General features: G+C 31.1%; 4 protein-coding genes across 4 annotated transcripts; 3 read left to right on the top strand and 1 right to left on the bottom strand.

The window, feature by feature from the left end:
* Window positions 1–2,031: 2,031 nt before the first annotated feature.
* On the bottom strand, window positions 2,032–4,366 carry LOC100784684 (rho GDP-dissociation inhibitor 1). The gene is made up of 5 exons (XM_003518526.4): window positions 4,046–4,366; window positions 3,875–3,941; window positions 3,137–3,355; window positions 2,921–3,045; window positions 2,032–2,456 (listed from the first exon to the last, which is right to left on the bottom strand). The coding sequence occupies exons 1-5, from the start codon at window positions 4,262–4,264 to the stop codon at window positions 2,385–2,387; spliced, it is 702 nt and encodes a 233-aa protein (XP_003518574.1). The 5' UTR covers window positions 4,265–4,366; the 3' UTR covers window positions 2,032–2,384.
* Window positions 4,367–9,573: 5,207 nt separating this feature from the next.
* Window positions 9,574–11,143, top strand: LOC100305625 (putative ribonuclease E/G family protein). Its single transcript, NM_001251216.2, has 2 exons — window positions 9,574–9,666; window positions 10,299–11,143. Exons 1-2 carry the CDS (start codon window positions 9,652–9,654, stop codon window positions 10,818–10,820), a joined length of 537 nt encoding a protein of 178 aa, NP_001238145.2. The 5' UTR covers window positions 9,574–9,651; the 3' UTR covers window positions 10,821–11,143.
* A 3,344-nt stretch (window positions 11,144–14,487) lies between these two features.
* LOC100306425 (uncharacterized) lies at window positions 14,488–16,912 on the top strand. Its single transcript, NM_001251724.2, has 4 exons — window positions 14,488–14,816; window positions 15,129–15,210; window positions 16,075–16,239; window positions 16,482–16,912. Exons 1-4 carry the CDS (start codon window positions 14,637–14,639, stop codon window positions 16,544–16,546), a joined length of 492 nt encoding a protein of 163 aa, NP_001238653.1. The 5' UTR covers window positions 14,488–14,636; the 3' UTR covers window positions 16,547–16,912.
* Window positions 16,913–21,900: 4,988 nt separating this feature from the next.
* Window positions 21,901–23,167, top strand: CHR6 (chalcone reductase CHR6). Its single transcript, NM_001367007.1, has 3 exons — window positions 21,901–22,244; window positions 22,325–22,568; window positions 22,645–23,167. The coding sequence occupies exons 1-3, from the start codon at window positions 21,922–21,924 to the stop codon at window positions 23,023–23,025; spliced, it is 948 nt and encodes a 315-aa protein (NP_001353936.1). The 5' UTR covers window positions 21,901–21,921; the 3' UTR covers window positions 23,026–23,167.
* The last annotated feature ends 3,227 nt before the right edge of the window (window positions 23,168–26,394 follow it).

The raw sequence follows: 26,394 nt of genomic DNA, 5'->3' as shown, positions 1-26,394 counted from the left end.
CTGACCATGCTGTTCACATGCCCCAAAACCTACAAAAGAAGAGTTATTTATTTATTTATTTATCTATTAAATTATCATTTTATTCTTGAAATTGTGAAACATCTGAACTGTGTTCCAGAATTAATTTAATATTAAATTATACAATAAAATATAATTATCATATTTTTTCACATTTAATTTATCATTTCATAAATTAAATTGTCATATATTTACGTTAAAATAATCATTTACCTATAATAGGAATTATTAGGTACACAAGGCTTTCATAACTATGAAAAATAAAGACAATGTCCATTGAGAATTCCTTCTTACATTATAACTTGTTATGTCTTCGAACTCTATTATTTTACAATAATTAATTTTTTTTTGTCACCAACGAGCACGTAAATGAACTGATAAAGGACTATTATAACTTAACAAGTGTTTCAAGTTCTAATTCTATAAAACAAGCAGTTTTTTTAGTGCTAAAATAGTTAATATAAAAAAGACAAGTTATATTTTTTATATTTTGATTAATGCGCGTGATGTGGATATATCTTCCAGATAAAAAAAAAAGAAGTCATTTCATTATATTTCATCCTTAGTAAAACTAAGAAAAATCCTACATGTTTCAAACAAAATTATTTCTATGTAAATGTTTTTAAGTTGCAATAAGCAAATCATTAGTCCAGGTTGAGGACAACAAACTGTAAAGTTTAACTAACTAAATTTTGTTTCATAATATTAAATTAAAATTAATGCTTATAGTTAAAGTTTATTGCTCATAATTTTAGTACACCATATCTATATAATAACGGACATTATGGATGTTGGACAAAATCATCTTAAAAAATATTTTGTAGGTTGTTCATAATACAAATAAACTAGAGATATAGATGCAACCAAGGGTGGAGATCGAAATGACGATGGTCAAGATCAACTCCAGACTTGTAATAATAGGCTTAATGCTCAAGAGTTATTAAATTGGTTGATTAGGCTTGTGTAACCATCAAGGCATATATCGGACCAGGTTTTGATTTTCCAATACACTAACCTATCTAGAAAATCCTCATTAGATGCAATTCTAACGGACTGTAGTAATGTTTTCCTCAAACAAAAAAAAAAAAGGACTGTAATAATGTTAGAAAAAATTATGTATTCAAATTTAATCAGCAAATGTAACAAAAGCGATTAGAAACGGTAACTACCAATGGATAAGGCGAGTACTAGCCTAGAAGAAGGACATCGATCAATAGTTAATTGAATAAGACGAGAGATCATAATTATGATGCCAAAACGAATTAAATCTAATGATTTGACCTATGTAGCCAACCCAAATGGGTTGAGTTGGATTTAGATTTTCAATAAATCAATCAATCATTTCTTTTTAACTATATTTAACATTTACACTTATTTATGATGATCTATTAAGTATTTTTTTTATTTACTACTTTTACAACATTTTTCTCTTTTTTTAATTATATTTGATTATCAAATTTAAAAAAAGAAGAAGTTAAAAGACAAATAAAATAATTACATGTTTTTTATTTTATTTCTTACAAGAGTTGATGGGTCAACCTAACTCAATTTGCAATTTTTCATGGATTAGGTTGGATTGTAATTTTTATCCTGATTACATATAATATTTGTCTTCCTATTTTGTTAAATTTATAATTTTAATTCTTCTATTTTAAAATAAAGAGATTTAGTATTTTATTTTGAAAATTTTCAATTTTAGTTAAATTATTAATTCTTATTTTTTTCCTTCCTGCACCCCATAGTTTTTAATATCCTCAAAGTTATCCTTCTTTTATTATAACTTCCTTCTTTCTCCTAAACATGTTTCCTGCACATTCGACAGTACACCCCGTTATATCTCACCCTTCATTCCCTTCTTTTGTCTCCGTCCTTCTTCGACTTTATACCCCATTTGCTAATCCGTAATATAATTTTTTTTCTTCTCTTATGAATATTCTTATCCGGAACTATGGTAGCCCAATAATATAGATTATTTTTCCATTTTCACTCATTGGTTGAAAAGCCCGGCCCACATACCACGACTTTACTTCAAAACTCAAAATCAACCGGACCAGTAAAGAGATTATTGTGCCCCAAATTTAGATTGGCAAAAGTAATGAAGCTAAGAAGAGATATAAAAACTATATAAAAAAAAAAAAATAGACAACTAGGCCACTTTTATTGGGAAAGTTACAAAAGAATCCTCTTTTGCCTCTGTCTCTTTTAGTCAATACCAAAAAATATATAGTTTTAGTACATACATGAATTTAGTACCTACCATATATCTGAATTTCTCAAGTCAATACAATAGAAATAAAAAAAAATATTTGACTAAATGAATAAGAATTACTAATGCAGATGCAAATTGAGTATATTGCCATCCTTGTTCAAGCCCATTCCTTCCTAATATCAAAAGTATAGTTGATCTCCAAGTAGCATTTGTTGTCATCATCAAGAAACTGCAAAAAGCAAAATATGATGGTATATGGTTGTATCATACAACAATAGAAGAAAATATAAATGTTATTCTCTTCTATAGTATGCAGTGAAAGCACCACTTCAAATTTATTACTATGATGATATGTGCCATATATAATACTATTAAGAACAACACAAGAAGTTGGTGGCCAACAAACCTCTACTCCACTACAGACCGTAATCCATGTACAAGGAAACTAACACCAGAATATATTAAATCCAGACAATATGTCACTTCTAATAAAGAAACATTGCAAAAAATAAGGAAAGAAAGAAAGAATTGTAATTGGGAAATTATGGAAGTGATAAACTGAAATGACAAAACCATGATAGCGTGACTATTTTATGCAACATTTAAGAGGAATATATCATCCTATTATGAAATTGTGTGTGTGAATGTGTATATTTGTACAATCAAGTTCAACGTATTTAGAATTAATATTACCTTTGATCTTGCAGAATATGATCCTCTTGCAAATAGCCCAGAGGGTGTGGTTTCTTCTGGCATCTCATGTGTGTAAGGCTCTGCCTGAGGGCTGAAAGTTCCAAGCATCTCTTTTGAGCTATCCACTGAAATTAGAATTGTTGTAAGAGTGTGTTTCAAGTTTTGCATGTTACAAGTTTAATTTGAAATAAATTAGGCAAAAAAAAAAAAACTTACCTTTGACCGCTGTCTTCCAAACAGTATTGGTGTATTTCAAGCCAGACACAATATTATTGCTCACATGGAAGGTGAATTTCAAGCGGTAATGACTACCTTCTTTAAGAGTAAACCATAAACCCTTTGGAGTCCCATTTTCAGGAATGGGAAGAACAATGTCATCTCTATCAGGAGAGATGATAGTCAAACAAGTAATAGTCACTTCAGGGTCCAGAATTTCTGGAAAGAAAGATTAACGTAATAATTGATGCAGCTTTAGAAAAAAAAAAAAAAAGAACATATAACAAACATAGTATCTCCAACATACACATAAAAGAAATCTTCCAATTATTATTGTTCACAAAAAGAAAATCCCAACTACTAGTTTGGAAGTTTTAATGGACTATATAGTGGATATTATGATTCCTCAAACTGTTCATTACACGAACAGAATTAAAATGCCAATTTGCATGGTTCCTCATGTTAATCTTGCTGTAGTTGCCTAGCTAAGTCAACACAGTTGTTATAATTATTAATATTATAATTATTAAGCAGTAACGACATAGCCTTATATTATTAATTTTAGTAATAAAATATAATGCAAATTTGAATATTACAATTTACAAGCTTTCATGCTTGCGCTATAGTCCTACCAACTTAAAAAGAATAAGTCAAATGTCCTTATGTGTTCTGAATACGGATGATCATAATTTGATAAAAAAAAATGCTTGTAAGGGAAAAACGAAGTAGAATATAAACCTGCAACATTGTTCACATCCACACTTCCAAGGAGTTGCTCCTTCCATCTCCTTAAACTCTCATCGTCCTACATTAATCCCATAATTAAACCAAAAGAAAGAAGAGAGTTAATCAATAAAGAATGAAGGATGAAACGTGACCATAAATTTCAGCAGAGACATGGATACAAACCTTATCTTTCTCAAGGTGCTCTTTCAGAGTGCACTGAGGACCCAATTGTAATTTGGATCCAACTTCATCCTCCTCATGATCATCTTCAGTTGCATGGATAGAGGACTCATCACTCACGTGCCTTCTCAAGGGCTCGCCATCACTTTTATAATGTTCTTCATTTGCATGATCCGTTGCCCCACTTTTCTCTCCAGTTTCTTTGTTTTCATCGAACCCCATCTTCTCGATTGGAACTTGAAACAGCTCCAACAGGAAAGGTGGTTAACTCATCAACCGTCACAGGGAACAACAATAAAATATATGACCCAAAAAACCCAACAAACAAACAAATGGGATATAATTAAGCAACGAAGACTACGTAAGGAAACAATGCAATAATAATGTTTTGAAGGGATTAGTGAAACTGAAAAAGGCAATAATAGTTTGTGTCTCACAAAACCCAACAACGACCAATAACCGGAAGCAAAAAAAGGCAAGGGATGGTAAAGGAAAAATGGCTTGTTTGTCTTGTTGATCAATATTTTAGGAAGAGAGATAAATTTATGGGTAATTTTCGGAAATGGTCATGTGGTGATCCGAAATCTTTGTAAATGTTACTGACATAGTAATATATATTGAGTTATTGACTCATCTGATAAGGAGACCAAAAATTTTGGTGCATTTTCATTTCAATTTTGTAAATTTTAGGATTAAAAAATTATCTTACTATTTACTGATAAATAAACATATCACTTTGGAAATATAACCTTTTTTTGACTAAGATGATATACATGCAGTCAATGAAATACAGTCAAAAAAAAAAGTACTCTTAAAATATTTTTGATTTTTTTTATCTAAATCACTTGCGTTGCTATTTTTTGTGAGAGAAAAAAAATCCTGTGTCTGTTAAAAAATTCTTCTCGCAACATACACAATGGTCTTGGTATCCATTTTAAATTTTAGAAAGATTTTTACTTACGCATTCATATGTTAAATGAGTTTCATTCACCTCCTTGTTATAGCATTAAAGATTAATTAAAGTTATACAGAGTGATATCATCAAAGGACTTGTATTCAAGTCATTCTCAAGCGATTATGTTATTTGCGCATCACAATAATTCCGGTTCGGCATAATTAGGATTTAGGATCAAATATAATTGCAGAGCTTTCACGCTCGATCAAAGTGTGTTATTTGGCTTTTCTTGATCACATTCACAGGTAAAGTGTTAGTTCATCAAGTGAGGCAAGACAGTGGCTGTTACTTATGTTATGAGCCAAACAACTAGTGTAATAGGGATATTTTGAGAGAGAAAAAAAGTGAAGAGTGTAAAGAGCAAAAAGAATGTGCGAATATCATGGGCATTTCCAAACAGGCCCAAAGGTTGTACAAGTTTTAATTTAATTTTTTATTTATCTCGGTCTATTTAATTTATGTAATATAAAAGTCCAAGACAAACAAAACTAACTAACCAGTAACTAGGCAGGGAAGGGAGATTCCCGAAAAACCTTCTCCAAATAAAGCCTTTTGTAGAGACGTTAGAGGCAATTCATAGAATTGAACTAAGTACACATGGAAGGGAACGATCAAGTTACGATTCATTAGGGGATTTGATGGCTCGAACTAGCTAGATATTTCATGGTTTTTAGTAAATTCCTGATTTTGTTTTATTAATTAACAATAGTAGCATATTAGTTTGGTATATTTTATTAAACATTGAACGACATTATGATAAAAATAAAACTTCAAATTTTATCAAAGGGTATCATATGAAACGAGACCTAAATTACTTGTATCACGGATTCTCATATACTCTGTCATAAAAAGTATGGATGATAATTTCATATTTTCATTAAAATTATTTACTTGTGGAGCATAAAAGCTTAATGTTACTTACGGGCCATATTTTGCTAATAAAATAAACATCATAATTTTTTGTTACTTTCGCATTGCAGAAATGCATAGTCATGAAGTCAGCAACATATTAAGAAGGATGGTATTGTTGTCTAGAGTTTTGACTAAGGCATTATTTGCACCTTTTCATACCTTGGAGTTGGACAAACACATTTAGCAATAACTTTTATTTTTTTAGGTGTCTGTTTCCAGATTTATAGCTACCAGAGTAACTGTTATGTGTGTGGTTGTTAGGTAAATAATTCCAATGTGAATGACGATGTGATGCATAAATTGTTTTTCGTAGGCCTCATCATTCTATTTTGGAGTTGGAGGCAAACAAATCCTCTGCAGTAGGATCGACAATTCTTTACTGTGGGTTAAGGATTCTTGTTACCATTGTTATACTTAAAATCTCGAATTTAGGACAGAAAAGTAAATACAAAATTTTAAGTTTAAGATGTGATTGCGTTTTTATTTCTTAAAAAAATTATTTATTATTTTCAGAGTTTTGAATTTGTTTTTCAAAATATTTTCAGAAAAAATATTTTCTAAATTTTTAAACAAATATATTTTAACTCTTATTTTTATTTTATTTAAAAATGAAAAACAAAAAAACATTCAAATCAAATATCACCTTATACTTTATTCTCAATATATATTTTCTAAATCTTAAAAATTAAAAAATAAATACCCAAATCAAGCTTCACCTAAAGTTTAGACAATTCTCATTTTATATGTTGGTCGTGGGATTTTATCGAATTGAATTAGGCCTTTAAGTCTAAATCTGGAGATATATAATTAGTTTTTGAAGTTTGTTCCTTAATATATAAATGCATTCTTAGTTTTTAATGTTTTTTTTACAGTAGGTGGAAAGATTTATTAAATTTGTCGACGATTAATTCTTCTGTAAGAATGTTTTTTAGCAAGGCCTCTTCTTTTAATGATGTTTATTTATTTATTTATTAATAAAGCTTGAATATAAAATTTTACTTAAAAAATCAAAGTTTAGTTTTATTCGGACAAACACAATATTTCTAGTCTTTTAATATAACTCAATATATTAATTCATATTTTTATAATTTAAATTGTGTTAAAAGATAATGGCTATTTATTATAACTTTGCAAATAGCACACACAACATTTGAATGGTGGATGATTCATCTATTTTGGTTTTGCCATTATAGTCTCATTACATCAAAATCAAGAAAAGAAAGCAGCCACAAAACGACTATTACTTGGTCGGTGTAATTTCCACGTGTCATGTAGCCATTGGAAGCAGATGTGAATCTCCTTGCAGGCCCCACTAACATGGGCCCAATGGCCCACCAGCCGACCAAAGGCCCAGATAGATAGTTTTAGGTGAACGACGCTTTGTTGCTTTATTTGCGTCAGTGTCTGATCTGGACTGGATCCATCGTTTGCTGCCAGCTACCGTACGATCCCTTCTTCATTAATTTATTTCTTTGTTTGGGATCGATGAAAGATTTCATTTCACTGCAAACCCAAAAAATTAATGCTAGCAAATAAATTTACAATTTACACTTTACACCCATGCTAATTCTTTTTACAATCTATATATATTCATAATGTTAATAAAATAAATATTTGGTAAGTCCTAGTTATTTTCAGATTGGAAACCTAGAGTCGTGATTCGAATTAGAGATAAGTTTTTATCCAGATTATGATTATAATTTAAGACTTCCCACACTCGAAAGCTAACATGCTATTGTTATTTACGTTTATTTATATCTATTTGTATTGTTTCTTGTTGTATATAACATACTTGTAACTATTTAGTAGTGAGTGTATATATAAGTGCTACTAAGATCATTCAAAATAATGTACTTGTATAAAACTTTATTGAGCCTGTTTCTCATTACCAGCATGCATGACAGCATCTATAAGGATTGATATATTGTGAATTTGGAACATTCATTGAATACGAAGGTGGAGTTTGGAGCTTCTCATCATGTGTGTCTCGTAATACTAATTCTCTATATCAAAAATTTGACGGTTCATCACCTTTTGTTTTCTTCTCAATTGTTGAGTGAAGACTTATTCAACCTCTCGTATTTCAACCGGATAAAAAATGTGGGAGAAAATGTGCAATAGAGTATTAGAAGTAGGCATAAAAAGAAGTCAAGAAGCATATCAGGGATATTGTTTATTTATTCTGTTTGTGTTCCCCAAAAAGCAGAGCAGGTTTGGAGTCAGGTTTGTAAGTGTAGGTTTAAGTTAGAATTTACAAAAATAATTCAAGTCTTATTTTTATAAAATTTAGTTTTTAGGCAATTTTTTCATGTACAAACATATTTTGAGAGTAACCAAATAAAATGAATTTGCTCTATAAATTGAGTTTGGAGCTCTCCTGCTAGCAAACCAAATGTAACCAAAGAAAACGATAAAATGCTTAATTAAATCCAACTTTGTTCTTTTCAAATTTTATTGTTTGAGGAAATGTGTAAAAATCCATCTCATATTTTTCTAAAGGGTTAAACACCGTTCGAATTTCTAGAAGTGTATAAAGTTGTTGTATTAATTCTTGAAAGTAAGATTTTTTTTAATCTAATTAAAAAAAATCTATAAAACTACAATATGTCAATTACTTTAATCTAATTAAAATTCAAAATTTGAGTTATGATTTGTATTTCTTATCTTGTTAAAAAAAATAAACATTTCAAGTCTCCGTATTATTATATATCCATGATATAAAATCATTTTACATGAAGTTATGAATGTCATGCATTAGAAAGAAAATAACTAGTAAGCAAGAGAGTAATACTTTATAATTGGATGTCTATTTTAGTTTAGATATAGAAAAAAAGACATAACACGAGATAGTGATTCAATTTATTAATAAAAATGACATAAAATAATATTAGAAAAAAATTATAGCATCATTCCATTTCTTTACAATTATTATATTTCTTTTTCAATTATTTTTTGAGAGCAGAAGAGTTTTTTGGTACGAATATTATGACCCTTTTGATTTCACCAGTCAGTACACAGTGAATATGATCGTACATAATAATTGAAAGTTAAAAATTGATATCCAATCAAATCTTTTTATACATGATTTGTACTATTTTCAAAAGAAAAAAAATCTGTCATTAATCTTTTTTAGTAAATTCTTAAAGATATTCATTTATACTGTCATTTTGTCATCCTTATAAGTTATAACCTTATTATCATTTTTAATTCCGCATTTTTAGAGACCACACACTCTTTTTAATTCATATTATTTACTGTTAAATTAGCTAAACAGAACCATTTGTTTTAAGCACGCACATTGCAGGTTTTATTATTTTACAACAAAATCATGATTGAATAACCATGCATTGAATTTGGTAAATCCCCCTGTAAATCCGACTGCACAAAGCACAAAATGTTAGAACCAAAAGAATGATGATCTCAATGAAAAATCGTGCTCCATTATTCAGGCTCCCAGTAGAGAGATCTGAAATAACCATTATTAAATATAATAATATAACCTCATCTCTAAGCCTTTGTCACCATTATTGCCAAACATGCTTATTAACATTCAGTGAAGGAGGCGTCAAATCCCAAGATTCTTGAAGTGTCCCCACCTCTCCGTTTCTTTTATCAACTTGAGGCCTTTACCTCTATATAAACCACTCTTAATGCTCATTTCTTTTCATCAAAAGCTTTTAGTTTTCTATATCACTCTCAACTTTACTCCTCTTCAATCAGTTGCATATTCTTTGCTATTCCAATGGCCACTGTTGAGGTAACTCTACTCTAATTTCCATCTTATGTTGCTTTGGCATCACTTTCTTTTATTTTCAGTTTGATCTCACCCGTATCCTTGCTTTTCTGTTGTCTTAGACAGGAAATTATTCATTTCTTTAGCTTTAATACTCCAACCGTCAAAAAAAATTTCTTTCTGAAATTCTTGTCACGTAATTAAAGCCAGTAAAATGACAGCATTCACTTGGCATCTTATCAATATATAGCTTGTCAAAAAGAGTTCATATACTTGTTTTCCTCTGAAAATTATAGAGAAAAGTACAAAGTTGCTGAAATGCAAATTTCAATTAGTTTGTCATCAGACAAAGAATCCACACGAATCATGTGCTTCTGCTACCAGTCATATATAATCATATTTGTTAGAGTATTAAAAGAAGCATTAAATCTATATTAATCTGACAGCTTTGAATCTGTATCCTTATAATATACTACTATATTGCGACAATTATGAGAAGTGATACATTAACCAATAGTTACCAAGTTAAAGAAGAGTAAGAAGTGTTTAAACTGCATGTCCACCACCTTATTAAGTTTTTTTTGCTGGGATTCTAATAGACAAAATATGAATTTTCATCAGAATATGTCTTTGTCTGTTGGAATACGAAATTGTAGGTTGTGTCAGCCAAGGTTGCCCTCCCAGAGGACACAAAAGAGGCATCATTGAAGGTTGACGAGGAGAAGAACACAGAAGAAGTTGTTGAGACTCCAACACCAGAAACTGTGGTCACTGAGCAAACCAAGGAGGAAAGTACTGAGGCCCCACGACCTGCAGCTTCAGAAGACAAGCCCTCGGTTGAAGTTCAGACTAAAGAGGTGGCAGAGGAAGTTGTGTCTGAGACCATCACACAAGAGCCAACAGTTGAGAAGCAAGAAGCTGCTGAGGGAACAAAAGAAAATGCCGATCCTGCTGAGATTAAGACACCAGAAGCTGCAGAAGATGTTAATATTAAGGAAGAGAAAGAAGCTGAGGCTGAGGCTGAAGCTAAGGAGGAAGAGGCCCCGGCAGAGAAAAGTGAGGAGAAGGTTGAGACAGAAGGGTCAGCTGAAAAGAAAGAGGAGGAAGTGATTGAAGAAGCTGAGGCTGAGAAGAAGGAGGAGGTCACAGTCACGGACACAGAGGCTCCAACAGAGTAAAAGAACGTGAAGAGGGGAAATGTGCAGTTTAAGTGAGTGTTTGAGAGGGTATTTTTTTCTTAGTTGCATCGTGTCTTGTTGCTCCATGCATGTCTTTTCTTTGTTTAGTGGTCTAATAAAAAGTCTAGCTAGGGAAGGGATGAGTGATGCGAATGCCAACCACTCAGTACAAGAACCACATGGCATGTAGTCTTTCAATCTGATCTATGGGGTGTGCATGGCTAGCTCTCCATCCAATGAATTATGTTATGGTCCTTTGTGTGATTCGATCTGCATGCACGGTAACTTTCTTTGTTCAAATAAATATATATGTAGATTATTAGTATCTTATATCATATATGATTTGTGTTCCATCATCCCTGTCGTTGGCGACCTGCCCGTACTAAAGATTCGAATGAACCTCGGTGGGCACCATAGACCATATAGATATATCCAATATATTGAGGTGCATCTAATATTGGTTTGAGAGAGAGAGAGAGAGATCTGTTGTACTGGCGCTTTAAATTATTTTCCTCTCAATTTCTGTATTTTCTCCTTAATAATACACAAGTGGAATAAATGCAAAATAATGGAATGCATAAATGCGAAATTAAAACTAGAGGTGGTTAACAACCAGCAAAGAGAAAGAGATATCCATCAATTATTATGATATGAGGGAAACATATGTAACTTCACACAACATTCAATTCAATGTAAGATCAAGACATGTAAGTCCTTCTCACTAATATATGTTTAATTTATTTTTATCTAATATTTTTTTCTAAATAGGAATTAAATGTGTTATAAAAAAATTTATAACACTCTCCACACTCTAATCAACCAATTGAGTTATACACATTTGATTTTATCTAATATAAGTCCGTCTAACATGGAAGAGTTTGAATAATTTATATGATGTGTTAGATTTAAATTTTATTGTTATCATTGTACACTGGAAAAACAGTACTAGGCTTCTTCATTCACACTTACTACTCAAAAACATTTAGTATTAACTTATTTAAAAGTATGTTTAGATCAAATTTTATAATTTTAAGTTTGGGTTAAACTTAAGTTTGCTTTACAATAGTATCCTGATTATCTTGTTTTTTCCAATCTCAAACATATTTTTAGAGGGTAGCCAAACATAATTCTGAACTGATTTTTACTCTTAAACATAATTTTGGAACACTATCAACGAAAATCCAAACATACCATAAGCTTGATTATATAGTGAACTTTTAAATATGGGTTGTTGTTTTTTGCATCTCCAAGTTGTTTCCTACACCTCTTTTTTGGCTTCAGGAATGACGAATTCAAAATATGAAATTACATTGCAGAATTATTAAAGATTTTGGCTTCCATAATGACCAATCGGTATAAAAAAACATTCCAAAAATGGTGCATGAAACAACTTGGAGGTGTAGGAAGTGACATCCTTAAATATGTTGTATTACAGGCTCAATTGTCTTTCGGACAACATATTACTTCGTTGGCCCATGTTATTTACATCCTTCTTTTTGTGCTTCACACATTCACTTTTGTCTTTTATATTCCGCAAAATACCCTTTTTTCTATGTTTTTAGATTTTACAGAAATTAATTTTCATAATGTAAGTATGTTCTAATATATGACGATAGTTTCTGAAAATGATTTTTATAATAAATTACAAAAATTAATTTTTATAATGTATTAGAATATAACTACGTTAAAAAAACTAATTTATGTAAAATGATGTTTTTTGTCAAAATAAATTACAAGAAAAATATGGGTGAGCATACAAAGAGCAAAATGGGAGTACAAATAGCACAAGCCTACTTTGTTTTAGGGATTTTCGTCCTGCACCAAACATTTTTTTTTTACACCTAACATATTTTTTATAATTTCAATATTACCCTTACATATAGCCTATGTGATTTGACAATCTATATATAGATTCATACGGATTTCCAATCTTAATGGTCCATACGGATAATCTGTATGGTTCATACTATAACATCTCATTTTTCATATAATAAATAAAAAGAGTTTTATTTAAAAATTAATAGAGTTTTTAGAAATAAAATAAATGAGAGAAAATGATTTTTGTTAATTAAATTAGAGTTTCATAGTATTAGAAAATAAATAGAATAAATAGAGTTTTTTTATATAAAATAATAAAATAAAGAAAAATAGAGTTAATAATGGATTTAAAGTACCCTAACTATAAATAGAGATATACTAGGTTAGTTTTTACAATTACGATATGTCTCTACACTCTTTCTTTCTTCCAAATTCGTTCTCCCTTTTTTCTCTCCCAAAACTCTCTCTTTTTCTCACATACACTCGAATCTGTCTCAATAAAACTAACAAATCCTTTGGAGTCTAGGCCTTGGGAGTAAATACAATTGGTTTAAGTGTTTCTTTAAGCTTATGTTGATCCCATATAGTTGTAACATTTTCACAAAATAGAGTGACCCTGACTGGTCACCTTATAATTTCACTTAGTGAGAGTGACTTAGCATACCCATTGTGTGACATATTTTGTTATGTAGTCCTAGGTGTCCTGGTGATGTTTTTCACTGACATGGTATCACATTGCATATAGGATTAAGTCTTAGTGTATATGTTGTATAAAGCTTGTGCAATGGTCATTGTGACTTATTATGTGATGTTGTGTAATGAATTGTGTAAGTGTGAGACGCGGTATTGTATTTGAGATGTGTTGTTTTGAACATGTGATTAATGTGAATGTGTGAAATGTGATTTTGTGATTAAATCCTTAGAGACAAGTGATGTTAAGTAATGAGTGATAAAATGATGCAAATTATGTTAAGTTGAGCTTGTTATACTTATATTATATATAAATATGTTTGTGTGTGTATGCGCTTTTGTTTATTTCTACATGTTTAGGAATATGATAACTCACTTCTTGTGTGCTGTTTGTGTTTGAATCCTATGATGATCTTAAACCTTGTATTCATGAGAGCAAATGATTAGGTGGATAACTCTAAAGAACCTTGTGCTAAAGAATGATGGAACACAATGTTCTGATATAATGTGACATTGGGGTATGAGTTTTTGTATTAATTGCATGAAATTCTGGACACGTAGTTTTTATCATTTTTGTTTCACTTGCTGGGTCTTTAGTTCATTCTATTGAGTTTTGGATGACCTTGTTTTGAGTCGAAAATGTTTTCATACCCTTAATTGATAAATTTTTAATTGTAACATTTTTATGCACTCGAATTCCTTTATGTTTATTGAATAAAATCATTTTATGTTTTTTTGTATTTCCATATATATATATATATATATATATATATATATATCGGGGTACAAGTTTGAGGCTTGCATGAGTCATTAATTTTAAATTATTTCGTAAAATATATTTTTAATATAATATGGATCATATGAATCATCAATCCATAAGTTCCATATGGATTGACAATCTGTATGAGATTTTATGGAAGAGTATTTTTAATTTTTTCCTCTCACTGTTGGGTGTATTGAAAAAAATGTTAGGTACAAGAAGAAAATCTTTTAGCTTTATCTCTTTAAACTGAATGGGCTGAGGTGTGTTTAGAGGAGTGGCCCAGGACAATAACAATATGTATCCCTTGATAAGAATTTTAGAATTAACCAACAAACATTCTCATCATACGGGTATTTTTTAATTTAAATAACACTTTAAAATATGAAATTAAAAATTCCTGATACTGGAAATGTTCTTCCCATATATATGAACATGCAATTTGAGCCAGTTGTCTGTCTCTGTCATAAAAAAGCTGAAGCGGATAGAGTTGAGTTTAGTGCCGTGCTGTGTGGTGTTGTGTGTGTCTTTAATCTTATAGAGAAAAAATGGTATCGTTGTTGTCAAACTCAGCAATGGTAAGAGGCAGAGATGAAGTGTACGTGGCAGCAATGCCTCTAAGGGCTACAAAGGGACCACCCCAGTTGCTTATGTCTGCTGCTTACTCCCTCAATTTATGGGATTTCCAGCATTTCATGGTCATCATCAAACCCTCTTCTCTTTCTCAGGTAAATTTCTATGCGCCCTCTCTTATATTTATTTATACTTACTATTTAGTAATTGAATTACCCCTTCAATTCATGGATAAGCTCAACATAGTTCTTGGTGTGTGTAAGTCTCACTTTCTTCAAAATTCAATCAAACCAGTCTTTTGTAATTTGTTTAATTTAATTTTACTGCTTATTGGGAATAGTAAAGTATGACCCTTTTTTTCAGTAATTTCATATGATTTGTGACTGCGACTTAGTTCTTTTTATGTTGGCCTTTGTCTATTTTCAAGCTTGAGTTCTAATCTAATCGCAATGAAAATGCTTTTTCAGGTTCTGGTTTTTGATTTTCAACCAAAAGATCCTGAAGATATATATGTGGCACTAGCGGCTCTATATGGTAGAGCAGTGCCAGGTGAGATTAATTACCGAGATTACTAGTCTCACGTTTACAGAAAGTTAACTTCTTCTGAATGCTATTGAATATTAATTACCGAGATTGTGCATGCATGATCAAGTGTAAACAGCTATTATTTGCAAAATCTTGAAGATCATGATACTGAAGATTTGTTTACCACAGGCAGTATAATACTAATGCTATTGACCTCTTTCACATGCCACAAATGCATACAACCTTATACCCTTAAAACATACACACATGGACACACAACCTCTCAAGAGACATTTATTCTTTTATCGTTTGTTGCTCTTCAGAATAGGTGACACATACTTGTTCCAACTTACATCTGATGCGTGATAAATGTTATACTTATATGTCTTCTCTTTTCATGCTAAATGCTAATACAAAAACGTAGTTTATAGGTTTACCCACTGTATGGAAATAGCAATTATGCCATTGCCTGTTAATGCTGTTATACAAGATTTGGATTGCAGAAGGACATAAACTATATCACAAACTGCAATGTGAATGTCTCTATGTTCTCTGTGGATGTTGCAAATAATTTGCTTCATCATATGAACTTTTATATAGTTTCCTTCTAGCCTTCTGTTATCATCAGTGGAAGTATATGATGCAGTCTGTTCTCATGATATGGCAGAGGAAGTTTTTTTCTGTGCTGTTGTTATTGGAGTAGTTAGTAGTGGGAGCTTCAGCATCATGAATTTGATTCTTGGTGCATTTAGTTCTTCTGACAGTCAACCTTTTGTGACAGCAAGTTTGACAATTTTGGACTGATTTATTTTTTCTGATTGGATTTTCTTTCCAAAAATGTTTTTACTTTTACCTTAATCAGGTCATGACCTCTGTTTATATTCCTAGGAACTGTTCTGGTGAGGCAGTTAAAAAAGTTGCCAAGAAACAAATGCTGGCTTGTTGGATATTCAAAGGCAGAGGCGGATGCTATGGAAATAGCAAGGGAATTCAACAAAGAATGGGAAACAAATTTGAGGATTGGCCTTCATGATTGTCGCGATTATACCAATAGTAAGAATTTATTTCAGACCTTATGTTGCCTAAGCCCTTTTATGGAAAGAACTATATGTTAGTGTATGTTATTACTTTAGTACTTGATCAATCTGCTCTAATGCCATTTCACTGAAATTGTGTTAATCGCATAGGGGAAACTTAGATGGTCGATTTAGAAATTCTATCATATAGTATTCTTTACTATATTGGTTTTGTTTTATTCTACCACGAAGTATTGAATTTTTCTGGTCAATTAAAAGGTTTGGTTAGGCAACTCACTGGCGAAAAAGATGTGCTGAAACGTTTGAGAAACGTTGGTAGTTAGAGGGAATCCGTTGTCTGGTTAGAAGATCACTTTATTGAATTACTTTATCTTGTATCATGCCTTCAACATTTTTTAGCACATTCATCGCTTCACTTGGATGGGAACTGGCTAAACATCGCTTTCATGGGGGCTCTGAAGAAATCAATCTCATACGAGAAAAAACTTATGCTATTTACTTTACCCTTCTGTAACGTTCTTTTCTTTGCTTGTACAGTCTCTGAATGTCTATTTGTTCTTGTATTATACTAGTATTACGCGGCTATAAATGAATAGCTGATTAAGAAAAAGTTTGAGACCTCTTTGTGTAAATATTAATAATCGGCAAAACAATGTGCTGATCATATCTGGAATCATGTTAAATTCTATAGGGAGTTTTCTTATGTAAAATAATTTATGACTCATGCTCTTTTTAGCATATCTCAATAAACTCAGGTTCAATTTATCAAAATAAGTTTTTTGTTTAAGTTTATGCCAATAAGTTTTATTGATTGATGTATTGGTAATATAGTCCAGATTTGTAATGTGACACTGATAAAGGTTAGATAAAGATTATGTTTATAAGTTATTTCAGTTAGTTTTTAGTTTTTTTTTTTATTAATTGAAAAACTTATTTAATTGTTCCGTAAATCTTTTTTTAATAATTTCTTAGTGATTTCTAGTATTTTTTGAAATACAACTTGAATTAATAATTTTTTAAAACGCTAACTTTTAGTTTTGATATTTTCTTTCGTTATTATCCTTAATATATTTATCAAATTTTTTGTTTATTATTTTTAAATAAAGCATGATTTTTTTTATTTTTTTAATAATTTTATACTTTTTAACTAGCTAGTTATACTAAACATTTATAATTTAACAAGTTAATTTTTTAGTTTCTAACTATTAGTTATTATTAGTTTTTTCAGTTAATTTTATCTAACAAGTCAAGTCAAAGTATTGATGGGTAACTTTGATAAAAATGGCAAGAGTTAAAGAGACGGTTGTTGAGACAAAAATGAGAAATGGATTTTGGAATTGGTTTAATTACTTCTTTTTTTTATTTTGTCCTTTATTTTTAAAAGATTCTATGTAATTTTAAAAAACATTCAATTAGGTGCTTTAGAATAAATTATTATGATATTGATGCATCATATATTCAATACTTTAAAAAAAATCTTAATTACCAGTACCTAATCAAGTAGATAATTTTTTCTGTAAAAAAAATCTAAATATATTGCACCTTAGTTCTAAGGTATTCTAATAAAATATATTAGTCAATTATAAAGTAATCCGTGAGATATTCAACTATCAAATTCTAAAGTGCAAGTAAAGTCATTTCTCTTTTGAAACCCCGGCTAAATCCCTCAAGAAAGAGGAAAACTTATAGCCAATATCCTCGATTTCCATTACTAGAGGTGAGAAGTTTTATGAGAGTTGTTTTCAATTTGAGTTTAATTTTTATGTATGTTTAGTGTAAAATATTTTATACCGACAACTAATTAAAAACTATGATTTAAAAATTATTATTAAAAAAATTACTAATCATATAATATAAATTAATTTGTAATTACATAACAGTATAAAAAAATAAACTAATTTAACTGTTAGTTTATCTTAATGGATTGAGAGCTATACACCAACAACAAAAGTCTAAATAGGTGAGCTATAGGGCTGTAGCAAAGAAAATTTGAACAAGTCAAAGAGTTAGCTGATTTTAATGTGAAAGATTGACTGCTACCTAATTTTACACATTAGGCTTTCAATCCTAAACTATATGCATGCAAAATACTGCAATATTTACGCAAACTTTTCCATATCGACTGCTACCTAATTTTACACATTAGCTTTTCTACATTTTTTTTTTGTTTTTGATATTTATAAAGTTTGTCATCAATTATTATATTTCTTGGTGTGATATATAGTGGGTGAAATTTGCTTATGTGATCAATGATTATCATCATGTCCTGTTAATAAAAAATAAACTAACTACTATTTAGAGTGATAAGAAAACTAAAATTACAGTATTTTGTTGAAAACTATTAGGATTTGTGATCATGAATAAGATAGAAGGGAATAGAGTGGTTTCATTGATACTATGAATGATTACAAGAGGAATATTTATACACTACAATAATAAGGGATAAAACTGATAGACTATATCAGTAGTAACAAATTGTATCAAACTGTACTCAACTTGACAAGAGATAAGACTAACAGATTATATCAGCAATAACCGAACGTAACAAAATAATAACTAACTGTCTACTTGACAAGTTTCCTTTACACCCCCTTCAAACTCATGGTGGAAGTGGATGAAACCTTGAGTTTGGATCTAAATATTGTAAATTGAGGATTTGAATAAACTTTAGTGAGAATATCAACAACCTGAAATTCAGCAGGCAGATGAACAACAACAAGCTCGCGCGACAAGACTTTATCGCGAACAAAATGCAAATCCAACTCAAAATGCTTTGTGCGAGAATGCATGATAGGATTCGCAGCAAGGTGGACAACACCTAAATTATCACAATAAATTCTTGGCAATGCAACTGGAACACACAACTCTCTGAGCAAATTCTGCAGCCATAAAATATCTGCAGCAACAGCAGCAAGTCCTCTATACTCAGCCCCAGTGCTACTTCGAGAAACAACGACTTGCTTCCTAGAAGACCATGATACAAGATTTGGTACAAGATACACACAGTAACATATGGTAGACTTTCTATCATCAGGGTCTGAACCCCAATCTAAGTCACAAAAACCCATGATAAGCAGTTGTTGCGAAGGTTTGATATGCAAGCCATATGTAATTGAACCTTGGAGATATCTTAAAATCCGTTTCACTGCACTCCAATGATGCTCTTGTGGTCTATGCATAAATTGACAGACCTTATTAATGGAGAATGAAATTTCAGGCCTTGTTATAATGATGTATTGAAGAGCTCTGACAATGCTTCGATAGTGAGTAGGATCCTAAACTGAAAAAGAACCATCAACAATAAGCTTTAAACAAGAAACCATGGGAGTTGGCTGAGATTTAGAGTCTAACAGATTGGTTTTATGAAGTAGATCTCTTGTGTATTTTGATTGAGACAATAGAATACCTGATTCTTTGTAACATACTAAGAAGATTCTTTGTAATAGATGAAATATGTAATAATTGATTCATAACAAAGTGATTGTGTGATTTAGAATCATAGAATTTAGAATTTCCAATATGCTTAATGATCAAACCTGAACCATTATCAATTTTTACTCAATCATTTCCTGTGTAATCAGTCTTAACAGAAAAGTTACTCTCATCATTGGTGATGTGATGGCTTACTCCGCTGTCTGGATACCAGACAGGATCCATAATAGTTGTTGGTGTTGACATGAATGCTTGATCAGATTAAGAGAAACGTTGATATTGACTGTGATTTTTTTGAGGAGAACCTTGAAAATTCTAATTGAACCTATACCAGCAATCAATTGCTAAGTGTCCAGGCTTACCACAAATTTGACATTGTGGTCTATTGTTCTGATTCCAAGAATTATTTGAATTTTGTCCCCAGTTTGATCTGCCATTGCCTCTTCCATTATTGTATCTTCCTCCTCAATTGGAATTGTAACTTCCATGAAAGTTGGATCTACCACAGCGATTGTTATATTCTCCTCTAAAATTTGAATTATCTCCTCTTCCTCTGCCAGAAGAATAACTAGGTCCAGAAGCAGTATTAGCCAGAATTAGATTCGAATAAGCTTTCTTATGTTTCTCAAAACGCTCATCTTGAGCCAATAGAAGTGCCTCAATATCGTCAACAATGTATGGATCTAAACGCGATGTAACAAAAGTAACAAAAGAATCATAATCTTTAGGCAAGCCATCTAAAATCGCTTCTATATGATCATTATCAGAAATCGCAGAACCAATCACAACTAGTGAATCTACGATTTTCTTGATCGCAAGTAAATATTCCGAAATTGACTTATCTTTCGTAATCATACGCAATTGTACCTTCAATTTTTTTACCTTCACACGAGTCTGAGACGCATAATAGACTTCTAATTTTTTCCAAATCTGCCATGATTGCTCCAAACCAACCATCTTTGTGAGGATTGGTGCTAACATCGATGTAAGGAGCCAGGAAACGAGTAGTTGATCCTATTGTTCAAAATTGTGACAGGCTTCACTGATCGTACCAGCTTCTTCATATTCTTTGGACTCAAATTTCTTTGGAACGTGTTCTTCATGAAGATATTTATTGAGCTTCAAACCTCGAATTGTGGCAAGAACTTGTTGTTGCCACACTAGAAAATTCTCATCATCAAGTTTGATCGAGATCAGAGTTTGAAACATTTGAGGATTGAAGAAAGTTTCAGAAGCCATGGTTAGAAGGCTCTGGATACCATATTTGGATTTGTGATCATGAATAAGATAAAAGAGAATAAAGTGATTTCATTGATACCATGAATGATTACAAGAGGAGTATTTATACACTGCAATAATAAGGGATAAAACTGATACACTATATTAGCAGTAACAAACTGCAACAAACTTAACAAGAGATAAACCTGATAGACTGTATAAGCAATAACAGAACGTAAAACAATAACTAACTGTTTGCTTGACAATTTTCCTTTACAAAAACTAAAAGCCAAAAACATTATATTTGCAAAAGCGTGGAGCAAAATTTTCCTAATGACAAATAATGCCTGGCCATGAGTAAAACAAGTGACAACAAACATTTGGGATTTAAAAGATAAAAAAGAAAAAGAGAAAGAAAGAGTCAAAGAATAATGTTGAAAACATTTGTTTAGAGTGACTATTGGAAAAAATTCAAATCACATATACTAAAGATAAAGTCATATAAGAGTGTATATCAATGAGAAATAACTTTCATCCCTTGAACTAGTTTTTGAAGTTAAGTTAAGCCTAAACTCACATCTTTAAGACTTTAAGATGATATAAACCTATATCCAATATTATTCAAAAAGGATCACCCACCATTATTATTCATGCACTAGGTCCAAGATCCCACATTAGTTAGACCACTCACCAATCACAAAGCTTAATTGAATAAAAAAATTAATATAATGGGTCGGGGTAGAGCTGAGCATAATCCATCTAACCTCCAATTCCATAGTCAAAGCTGGTCTGCCCTTGGAATTGTATTTGGATTTTGAATACAATATAATACATTAGATGAAACAATGTTGTTGTTGTTGCTGTTGTACTCATCTGACTGAGCTTCGTGGTCAGTAGCTTTGAATAATACTAATAACAAAAGAACACGATGCATGGATGGGATGGGGGTAGAGCTCAGCATAACCCACCTACCTCCAAACAATTATTAATATGAAGCAATGTTGCACTATAAAAAGAGGTGCTTCTTGGTTATAGTATTTGTAATACAATGGCGGCTGCTATTGAAATCCCCAAAATAGTGTTTCCAAACTCCTCTGCCCAACAAAGGGTGCCTGTGATCGGAATGGGATCTGCCCCTGACTTCACATGCAAGAAAGACACTAAGGAGGCTATCATTGAGGCCGTGAAACAGGGTTACAGACACTTCGACACCGCTGCTGCCTATGGCTCTGAACAGGCTCTCGGTGAAGCTCTCAAGGAAGCTATCCACCTTGGCCTAGTCACCCGCCAAGACCTCTTTGTCACTTCCAAGCTTTGGGTCACCGAAAATCATCCTCATCTTGTCGTTCCAGCTTTGCGCAAATCACTTAAGTAAGAAACTTCATTTAACCCCACTTTCTTTATCGCCAAATCTTACTTATTACTCACTTCATCAACTTTTTGGCATGCAGAACTCTTCAACTTGAGTACTTGGACTTATATCTCATCCACTGGCCCCTCAGTTCTCAGCCAGGGAAGTTCTCCTTTCCTATTGAGGTAGATGATCTCTTGCCTTTCGATGTGAAGGGTGTGTGGGAATCCATGGAAGAGTGCCAGAAACTTGGCCTCACCAAAGCCATTGGAGTCAGCAACTTCTCTGTCAAGAAGCTTCAGAATCTGCTCTCTGTTGCTACCATCCGTCCCGTGGTCGATCAAGTAAGTCTCTCTCTCTGTTGTATTTTGTTTTGTTTATGTGAATGATTAATGATAAGATGAATTACTACTGTTACAGGTGGAGATGAACCTTGCATGGCAACAGAAGAAGCTAAGAGAGTTCTGCAAAGAAAATGGGATAATACTAACTGCGTTCTCTCCACTGAGGAAAGGTGCGAGCAAGGGCCCAAATGAAGTGATGGAGAATGATGTGCTGAAAGAGATTGCAGAGGCGCATGGGAAATCCATAGCCCAGGTGAGTCTGAGATGGTTGTACGAACAAGGTGTGACATTTGTGCCAAAGAGCTACGATAAGGAGAGGATGAACCAGAATCTGCAGATCTTTGACTGGGCATTGACAGAAGAAGATCATCACAAAATAGATGAAATATATCAGAGCCGTTTGATCAGCGGACCCACCAAGCCCCAAGTCACTGATCTCTGGGATGATGAAATATAAACTAATGTGCCTCGTGCTCTATTTTATAATCCATGTATGTTAATTTCTTTCTTTTCTTTTCTTTGCCTTCGTCTACTTGTTTGATTTGAGGTTTAAATAATTGATGCCACTTATTTTATGCAACACTTGTTTTCCCCTTTTACTCAAAACCCATATGCATTGACTAATCTTTCGTCTTCGATTTGACGAGGTTATTACTTACTTTTTATGGGATAAATCGTGGATCTCATTCATTACTAGCAATGGAAAAGACACGTTAACAGAGTATGAATCATCAACTTTAATGAAGCCTGACTAACTAACAAAATCGTACGTCGCGTGTTTGTAGCAACAATAAATAATATGCGAAATAAGTCCAGACACAAATTCGGAACCACAGACAATGAATAAATTAAGAATGCGCGGCATAGGACATGAATAACCTATTCATAAACTCTTGCTATTGATCTAAGAAAGTTGGATTCTAGTGACAAATGCTCAGGAAGTCAAATTTCTTTTAACCAATTAAAAGTAAATAATTAGATGATAGTGAAAGATGATTTTATACTAACATTAAGTTAAATTTATATTAATCTAAATATCTATACTCTTTCGTGCAAGTTTCTGTGGTAAATGCCCAGGCTTCAAATTTTGCAATAAGGTATGATCAATTATTAAAATGAGTGGTTCATCAGCTCTACTATTTCAATATTGTTGTTTGTTAAGAATCGAGTCCACCACATATTTAGACAGATTATTTAAATTTATTTGTTGAAATAAATAATATTTTGTTTTTTAATGTATTCATCTAAATTGCTGCTAAAAAAATCATTTTTGCTTATTTTAAAAAACAAATCATATTTACTTCTTAAAAAACACTTATATAAAAAAATACGTATTTAAAAAATTAAAATTAAACAAACTCACTTATAATTTTTTTTTTCATTCAACGCATTAAGCTATATGTTTTCTTTAATGCATTCTCTTAATGGGTGAAATTAAACTGAAAAAAACCAATAAAGGCGCGAGTGAAAGAGATTGCCAACAACATACAATTTTGTTAGTTTTATACACATACACGAGCCTTCATTTCCTTATTTATTTTCTCTACATACCACAAAAAAACAAAAACACGTGCATGCATGTTCCCACTAGCTTTTTAATTTTTATGTATATAATAAGTACGTATAATTATTACTTATTTTTATAATTTAAAATAGAATAAAATAAGTTTGTTCATAATATAAATATTGCTCCCACAAATTTATTTCTAGTCTCACTTTTTTTATTCTCAATTAAGCACTTATAATTTTATATTATTATTTCTTTTCATTTTAATGTGTATTTTATATATTATATTTGTAATTGATAAAAGATTCTCTCTCATTCATTTTAAACTATCTTTCTTTTATCTTTACACACATAATATTTGAATATTTTAATTGTCTATCATTTTCATTCTACATTCTTTTATCTTCATCTTTCAATTAAATTTAATAATTTTTTTAAAAAAGTAAATTATTAATAGTTAAAAATAATCTAAATCATAATTTAAGTCCTTCGTTCTAAATTAAATTCTCCACCTTCAATCACATTTTTTATCCAACAAGTCAAATTCAAGAGTTTACTTAAAAGAACTAAATACAGTACAACTTAAATCAATAATTTATCAGTTAATTATATTTAATGAAATTTATATATTAAAAACTCTTTATTTATTATATAAATTTTATTTATATAAAATAAAAATTGTCATCTATGTTCCATAAACTAAAATACTAATTTAAATACATGAATATTGCTCTTCACAATCCAAAATTCTTAGATCCATCACTGCCTGCAAACATATTAAGTTTGAGAACTGTTCTTAGTTTCTTATGATGAGAATAATAAACATCAATGACATAGTCATAATTATTAATATTTGAGTTATAAAATTAATATTAATCATATAAGAATAATTATATGGTTAAAAATTATTATTTTATGATAATAAGAAAAAATCGTTTCCATTTAATAAGTCCTTATATTATAAACAGTTAGATGAATTTTCCATTCAGCATTTAATACATAACTCAAATCTTTCAGCATTTCTTTTTTCTTTTAGTGACATCTTGATCTCTTTTTCTCTTAAAAGTAGAAAACAAAAACAAAAAAAATCACAAAAAAGAATGAAATGCATAAAATAGAAATTTACAATCAGAAATACAATATAAAAACAAAAATGACATTACAAAATACAAACAAATAAATAAAATACAGAAAAAAATTCTAAGACATGCAATTAATGTTATGCTAGCTAGTACATCTCCAAACCCCTCCCATTATCGATCTGTCCCTTTGCCTTTTCCACTTGTTCTCCAAATAAAATAATATCACAGTTTCGTAGGCACCATATCCTGAGTCACCCAATCATTCTTAATTACCTTACCCCGCCTCCTAGCTACTATGCATGAGAACAAATTGGCACAACACCACCTCCGAATATATATATTATGTGAGCCCCGCCTTTGTCTTAATTATATTATTATGCTGAGATATATATACAGTCCTTAGGGTGGGCAACATTTGTCTAGGAAGTGTAGGAACAAGAACATCATGCCTCTAGGGTTTTATCATTCTGTTTAATTACATTCCTCTTCAATCTTCTTTTACATCTTTTTCTATCAATCTTCTTTTCTATTACTAATTTCTTCCATTTTCACCCTCTTAGCACTCAATTTTTGTTCCAACTGGAATGACTTTGACACGATACTGATATAGAAAGACTGATTATTTTCCATATTGATATTCACAATGTCTATGTACATCATTTATATATAAAGCCAACATAAAAAAGGAAGCAATAAATTCTAATTCATCATCTAATAATTAGGATAGCTAGGAAAGTCTAAATTATTGTCCTAATTAATATAACCTAAATTATATTCCTAATTACAGTAAATAGGCTAGGGAAACGTTTGATTACAACAAATTATATTAAGAGGAGAAAAAAGCACATGCTGATAAATGATATGATAAAAACACACCATGCAACTAATTAAAGCAAAAATGTAAATATTTAAACAAGATCTATGGAATTAATCTTCCAAATGGAAATATGGATAAACTTCTTCATACGCAGTCTTTTTGTACGTTCATCAGCTAAAGACTGTCCCGGCCTCGTACAAATGTTGCTCCACCAGCCCTAGCGACGAATGTTGCGTGACATGATATGAATTAGTTTTTCCGACCCGTGTTGCACGGGGATTTTTTTTATCAAATAATAATATGTAACTTTCAATTAGATTTTTTTCATCCTTATCTATTGTGAAATTAATAATCATAATTAATACTAATACAAACTTACAATAATTAGTCATTAAATTTCAATATGGTACAAACATAGCA

This window comes from Glycine max, chromosome 2 (genome assembly GCF_000004515.6).
Source record: "Glycine max cultivar Williams 82 chromosome 2, Glycine_max_v4.0, whole genome shotgun sequence".
Lineage (NCBI taxonomy): Eukaryota > Viridiplantae > Streptophyta > Magnoliopsida > Fabales > Fabaceae > Glycine > Glycine max.
The sequence above is the reverse complement of the archived record's forward strand: the minus strand, read 5'-3'. Positions and strand labels throughout refer to the sequence as shown.